The 7,324-nt window shown below is 52.3% G+C and overlaps 1 protein-coding gene across 1 annotated transcript; it reads right to left on the minus strand.

Moving 5' to 3' along the window:
• Positions 1–841: 841 nt before the first annotated feature.
• LOC121015000 (uncharacterized) lies at positions 842–6,616 on the minus strand. The gene is given in 7 exon segments (XM_040451651.1): positions 842–1,635; positions 2,307–2,873; positions 2,876–3,157; positions 3,159–3,485; positions 3,488–4,415; positions 4,545–4,606; positions 6,419–6,616. Coding segments are annotated over 7 exon segments (2,427 nt in total). The 3' UTR covers positions 842–1,572.
• Positions 6,617–7,324: the final 708 nt, after the last annotated feature.

Consider the following 7,324-nt stretch of genomic DNA (forward strand, 5'->3'; position numbering starts at 1 on the left):
GTGATGGGCCAGGTCACGATGTTGTCTACTTTGAGAGTGGTGGGGGTTGTCAGCACCACGATGTAGGGTCCCTTCCAACGCGGCTCGAGGGTCTCTCACTGGTGCCTCTTGACGTAGACCCAGTCTCCCAGCCTGTACTGATGAGGTGTCGGGGTTGGGCCAGCCTCGTAGTTGGCACAGAGGTGTGGCCAAATGTCCTCGTGCGCCCTCTGGAGCCCTCTCAAGGAAAGAAAAAGTTCTTGATCTTTAAACTTAGCAAGAAGGTTGGGAATAATAGGGAGTGGCCTGCCAAACATGATCTCGTAGGGAGTAAAACCCAGAGTGTAAGGAGTGTTTCTAACCCGGTAAAGGGCGTACGGTAGGAAAGTCACCCAGTCCCCGCCAGTCTCCATGGTTAATTTGGTAAGGGTCTCTTTTAGGGTCTATTCATTCTTTCTACCTGTCCTGAGCTCTGGGGCCTATAAGCACAATGTAATTTCCGGTTTGCCCCCACCGCCTTGGCTACTGCCTGTGTTACCCGCGAGATAAAAGCTGGTCCATTGTCTGATCCTACCATGGCAGGAAAACCATACCTGGGTAAGATGTCTTCTAGTAGCTTCTTAGCCACCGTCTGAGCCGTTTCATGCTTGGTTGGGTATGCCTCCACCCAGCCAGAGAAGGTGCCTGTAAATACTAAAAGATATTTATAACCATACTTTCCTGGTTTGACTTCAGTGAAGTCGACTTCCCATTGGGCTCCCGGTCTGGTGCCTCTGAGCCTGGTTCCTTTTTTATTTGATGTGGCTCTCGCGTTGGTGAGTCGGCAGGTCTTGTAGGCAGCTACACCTTGCTCTATTTTGGCGTCCTGTTGGCGAATCTTGATTCCGGCATGTCGGATTAAGTCTTTTAATTTTCGGGCCCCCATGTGAGTAGACCGATGCATGTGCTCTAATATTGAGACTCCGAGCTGGTCTGGCAGCACGAGCTCCTTGTTAGGTGTATACCACCATCCCTTTATCTCCTGGGCCATGGGGAGTTTCTTGATCCGCTGTAACTCCTCCTGGGAGTATTTGGGCTGGGCTGGTAAAACCGGGTCTCCCGGGTCCGGTAGTTGTATGGTCATGATGGGGACTGAAGTAAGGGCTACTGCCTTGGCTGCCTGGTCAGCCTTTTGATTACCTCTAGCTACTGGGTTATCAGCTTTCTGGTGCCCTTGGCAGTGGATAATGGCTAGCTTGGCAGGAAGCCATAAAGCCGTAAGCAGGTTAAGTATCTCCTGCTTATTTTTTATAGTCCGTCCTTCTGCCATCAGTAACCCCCTCTCCTGATAAATTGCCCCATGGATATGAGCTGTGGCAAACGCATAACGGCTGTCTGTGTAGATGTTGGGCCGTTTTCCAGCTCCCAGCATCAGCGCCTTGGTGAGGGCTATGAACTCTGCTCACTGGGCTGACGTTCCGGAGGGTAGAGCCTCCGCCCATACGGTGTCCGTTTCGGTGACCACCGCTGCACCCGCATACCTGTGTCCGTCTCGCACAAAGCTGCTGCCATCAGTGAACCAAGTAGCCTCGGCATCGGGGAGGGGCCGGTCGGTCAGGTCCGTCCGGAATCCATGTACTTGTTCCAGGATTCCCACACAGTCATGTAGTGGAGCACCTAGGTCAGGGTCGGGCAGCAGGGTTGCAGGATTGAGCCTGCACTGGGGTGGAACCGCACCCGTGGAGGGTTGAGTAGGAGGCTCTGGTAATGAGTCATACGTATGTTATTCATCCATCTATCAGGAGGCTGTTTCAGGACCCCTTCAATGGCGTGTGGGGTCGTGATCCAGATCTCCTGTCCTAGGGTCAGTTTGTCTGCGTCCTTGACTAGGAGTGGTGTCGCCGCAATAATTCTTAGGCATGGTGGCCAGCCGGCAGCCACTGGGTCTAGTTTCTTGGACGGGTAAGCCACCGGGCGGTTCCAGGGGCCTAAGGCTTGAGTTAGAACCCCTTTTGCTATTCCCTTATGTTCGTCTACAAAGAGGGGGAAGGGCTTCGTAATGTCTGGTAGGCCCAGGGCTGGGGCACTTAGGAGGGCCTTTTTTAACTGATTAAAGGCAGTTTTTTCTTTTTCAGCCCATTTAAATGTTTTCCCCTCTTTGGTAGCTTCATATAGGGGCCTGGCGATCTCAGCAAAACCTGGAACCCAGAGGCAGCAGTAGCCGGCCGATCCTAGGAATTCCCTTACTTCTCTTCGGGAGGTGGAGTAGGGATCTTTAGGACAGTTTCTTTTCTGGCATCTGGTAACCGCCGCTGTCCACCCTCCAGGATATATCCCAGGTAACTTACCCTCTCCCTGTATATCTGAGTCTTCTTCATAGATGCCCGGTACCCTAAGGCCCCCAGGGTAGCCAGCAGGTCCTGGGTCTCTCGCTCACAGTCTTTGGCTGTGTCAGCAGCAATCAGGATGTCATCTACGTACTGTAGGAGGGTGAGGCCAGGGTGCTCCCTTCTGTACTCACCCAGGTCCTCGTGTAGTGCCTCGTTGAAGATGGTGGGCGAATTTTTGAATCCCTGAGGTAGCCATGTCCAGGTGAGTTGCCCACTGTAGCCCTCCTCTGGATCATGCCACTTGAAGGAGAACAAGGGTTGGCTTTGGGGTACCAGCGGCAGACTGAAGAAGGCGTCCTTTAAATCTAGTACAGTATACCAGACCCTGGAGGGCGCCAAGGAGCTCAAGAGAGTATATGGGTTGGGAACAGTTGGGTGTATGTCCGTGACCCTCTTATTTACTTCCCGGAGGTCTTGTACCGGTCGGTAGTCATTTGTGTGAGGCTTTTTGACCAGCAGTAGGGGGGTGTTCTAGGGAGACTGGCAAGGAACTAGTACCTCTAAGCTTTGTAGTCTCTGGATGTGTGTGGCTGGATCCCCTTCTGGGCCTCCTGAGACATGGGGTATTGTTTGATCCTTACTGGACTTTCTCCTGGCTTGAGCTCTACCAGGACCGGGGTCCTGTGAGTGGCTAGTCCTATCCACCCCCCCCACCCCGTCTCTGCCCAAACCGAAAGGAATTCTTGTAGCCATCTGTCTATATTATCTTCTCTTGGGAGCGCCTCCTAGTGGAGGCAGTATTCATCCTCCAGTTTCATGGTCAGGACCTGGATGGGGTGGCCCTTGCCATCGGTGACCTGAGGCCCCCCCTTGTCTGAAAGTTATCTGAGCTCCAATCTTGGTCAGTAAGTCCCGTCCTAACAGCGGGTAGGGGCATTCTGGTATTACCATAAAGGAGTGGGATACCCGTCCCGTCCCCACATCTACCAGTCTTCGGGTAGTCCATGAATACTGGCTCATACCAGTTGCCCCTTGTACCCAGGACTTCTTGCTGGCTAGTTTTCCTTGTGGGGTGCGGAGGACCGAATGTTGCGCTCTGGTGTCGACGAGGAAGTCAACAGGGGTCCCCTCCACTTTAAGAGTTACCCTGGGTTCGGGGAGAGGGTCCGAACCCCGACTCCCCTAATCACTCAGTTCATCAACTCTAGGACTTTTACTCGATCAGTCTTGCTTCCCTTCCCGCCAGCCCTTTTCAGAAAATCTCGGTCCCAATGCCCTATCTCCTTGCAGTATGTGCACTGATCTTTCTTCAGCCTCTGCTTCCCCCCCTTGGTAGTTCCTTTACCTTTTCTTGTGTCGTCTGCCAGCTGCCGGAGACGGCGGTCTCGTTCTTCGGGGGAGTCAACAGTGGTAGCTAGTAGTATTCTGGCCAGGTCTCGAGTCTGCTTACTGCTGGCAGCCGCCATGGAGCAAGCCTGCTTGTCCTCAGGAGGCTCCCAGTTATTATATACCTTTTCGGCTACCACCAGTAAGTCCTGCAGACTTTTTTCTCCTAGTCTATCTATTTTCTGTAATTTTCTCCTAATGTCTACGGCCGATTGGTTTACAAAGGCCATGATAACAGCTGCCTTGCTTTCCGGAGCCTCTGGATCCATGGGGGTATAGGTACGGAATGCCTCCATGATCCGTTCTAAAAAGGCAGCCGGAGATTCATCTTTTCCCTGTTGTACATTTCCTACCTTGGCCAAATTGGTTGGCTTTCTAGCAGCCATTCGGAGACCCCCCATTAGATTCTGGCGGTAGACCCGGAGCCTCTCCTTACCTTCTGCCGTGTTGAAATCCCATTGGGGCCGAGTTAAGGGGAAGGAGGCATCTATCTGAGCCTGGTTGGTGGTGGGATTCCCATCTGCGCCCGGAACTAGTTTTCGGGCCTCATCGAGAATCCTTTCTCTTTCTTCAGTCATGAACAGGACCTGCAAAAGCTGCTGGCAATCGTCCCACGTGAGCTGATGAGTAAAAAGAACAGAGCCTAATAAATCAATAAGCCCAGCCGGTTTCTCGGAAAACTTAGGATTCTGAGCTTTCCAATTGTAGAGGTCACTAGGGGCGAAAGGCCAATAGTGATGGGGCTGATTCCCCTCCGCGTCTGGGGGTCCGGTGTCTTGCAGGGGTGGAATAGTGGAGTTGGCGGCAGAGGCGGATTGCTCCCTCTGAGCCCTTTGGTAAAGGGCGGGCTTCCCACTGGAGCATTTCCACCTCCCATTCTCCGAACAGTGTCTGCCTCCCCCGGAGGGGGAGGATGGTGTTCTTCCAGCATCCTAGGGGGGTTATACGGGGGAGGAACAATTAATTCTTCTTCAGTTTCCCCCTGTAGGACAGGGTAGAGGGGTGTTGAAGACTGGGTAAGACTTGTTTTCCTTCTTCTCTGTCCCCTGAAAGGCAAGAATGGGCTTTGGCTCTGGAGGGAGTGGGGCTAGGAAGGGCTTAAGCCAAGAGGGTGGGTAGAGGGGTAGTCTGAGTCTGTCCCATAACATCCGTCCAGTAAGTCCACAGAACAAAACAGAGAAACACAGAAACAGACAAACAGAGGGCCCTTAGAAACAGTCTTCCAACTCCGTGGAAGCAAAACTGAAAGCTAGCTCAGACCTTTGAGGGGATTCCACGTCCCTCCAAAACTGATGAGGGGATTCCACGTCCCTCCAGAAGGGAGGATCGGAACGTCTTCCAAAACTCCTGGCCCGTGGTCCTCCAGTGCGTCCACTTAGACTGTGCCAGGCACTACCAGATGAGGGGATTCCACATCCCTCCAAAACCGATTTCAGAAATGAGCTCACACAGAAAAGATGGAACAAACAGACACTAACCGTGGCCAGTCAGGCTCTCCGGGTCGGGGGTCCCTCGGGGGTCTTGGGGATCCCAGGTGAGCCCCCAAATGTTATGCCCGGAATCCGTGATCCCCAAAGACCACCAGGGAGCTGAGTCTGATGCAAAAGCAAAAGAGTTTTCATTCGAGCTAGCTTGAGCTCAATCCCCTACCTGCACCCACGCAGCGGTGAGATACCGGAGAGAGAGAGCGAGTTTCAAAAGCACAAAGGTTTTATAGGGGTCTAGGGGTAGTTGGTGAGGTAATGGCTGTGGCCTCAGCCGATTGGCTGGGGAAGGGTCGGAGTCCTGTTACGCAGGTCGCTGGGTGTGTTTTGATCGGGAATTTACTCAAGGGGAGGAGGCGTGGTCTGAGGTTTCTGCGATTTTCCCGGAAAGGGGGCATGTTGGGGACATAGTCACTCAAGGTGGAGGACACAGAACAAGATGGAGTCAGCTGGCGTAGGTCCACCCTTTCAGTAGCAACATTCTTCCCTCAGGAACAGGCATGTTCCCCCTTTTTCTGCTATTAGGAGATCTAGGGCTTGTCGGTTTTATAGAGTGACCTGTGCTATGGAGTTGATCTGCCTTTGTAAGGTGGATAGGGAGGTTGCTGAGGCTTCTATTGTGATTTGGAGCCTGTTTGACAGGTCCCTGGAGGAGGTAATGGAGTGTGCGAGGGAGCCGGTCCCAACCCCGGCGGCCAATAGGGACATGGCTAGGGATAGTCCGACCATTAGTGGGAGGAAAAAGGCTCATTTTTGGAGATGGAATTTGAGGAGTTGATGGAGTTCTTCCTGTCCGTGTAGGGTGAATTGGGGGATAATGGTGACTGGGAGACAGATAAAAGCATTTTTGGGCATTTGTTTATAAGCTGTGCCATTACACCAATAGAATCCCCCTGGGGGAGGGTTGTGGCTAGGCATAGGCAGGGGGGAGGGGCAAGTTGGGGAGGCATGAGAGGAGTAGCATAGTGGGTGAGACATGTTGCTTTGAGGGATCTCAGTGAGGATGGGAATCTGTGGGGAGATTTGACTTCTGGGGTGGTTGATGGAGTTAGTGGTGTTGGGAAAGGGGGTGGGTAATGGGACGGCTATTACTGGATTCTGCTGAAGGGATGCACAAAGAAAGCAGTGTGACAGGTTGGTTAAGCCTGAGTGGTTAAGCAGGATCGCTCCTTGTCTGATCAATGTAAGCCATGAGAAGGGATGTTGTGCAGGGGGTGTCTGTAGTTGTGTGTTGAGCTGGTCTTCTTGGTCCATGATTACTTGGGTAAGAGCTTTAAGGTTGGAGAGGGAAGGAGACATAGAGGGCTCATAAGTTCGATAGATGGTTAAAGAGGAGATGGGGTTAGAGAAGTGGCCATTCTGATACAGTTTGCCCTTTATTCTGGTTTGCCAGCGGGGATCCCATGGATCAGGGACAGTAAGGGTAAAGTTGCCATTTTTTAAGCAGAAGCGGCCCATCCTTGGCCCTGTGAAGCAGTATAGGTTGAGCCAGTGTATGTTACAATAGTGATAGAGGCATCCTCCATATTGGTTGGGGGAGGTCTGGGAGCATATTTTGCCGGTCTGGTCATATAAAAAGCAAATGGCGGGAGTAATCCGCGTAGAGGCTTGGAGTGTGTTGAAGGAGGGAAATTTAAAGGTGACTTGATTTTGGCACCCAACAATGGGGCAAGGGGTAGAGGATATGATAGAGGTGTGTCCATTAAACGTTTCAGATAGGTAAAAAAAACCCACCTATAGGAGGGTTGTGAGCGCATAAGGGGGATGATGTTAACAAGGAGTAATGGGGAAGTATCATCATGATATATAAGTATGGTTAGTAAAAAGGTAAAGAAGGAGATTTCGATGGGGGAGAAATCGGAGAGAGTCCCTGAAGCCAACAGTCAGAGACCCAGGAGAGAAATAAGGGGAGGGCGATGGGGTCCGATGAGTGGGAGAGTTGTAGCTTGTGTAATATTGTGAGTGTGAAGGTGGAAAACCAAGGGGAAGGGTCCGTCATGAAGGGGCCTGTTGGGTTAGTTTGAGGGTGAGGGGGCCGGTTGGTTGGGAGGTCCACGACTCTTCTGGTATAGGGGGTAAAGGGGGGGCCCGTTTGAGGTCAGAGGTGTGAACCCACGGGGTGTGGCCCAATAATTTAGCAGCCGTGGGGGTTGTGAGTATGACCGT

The sequence above is a fragment of the Herpailurus yagouaroundi genome, unplaced genomic scaffold, assembly GCF_014898765.1.
Source record: "Herpailurus yagouaroundi ecotype Mexico unplaced genomic scaffold, PumYag 205, whole genome shotgun sequence".
Taxonomy (NCBI): domain Eukaryota; kingdom Metazoa; phylum Chordata; class Mammalia; order Carnivora; family Felidae; genus Herpailurus; species Herpailurus yagouaroundi.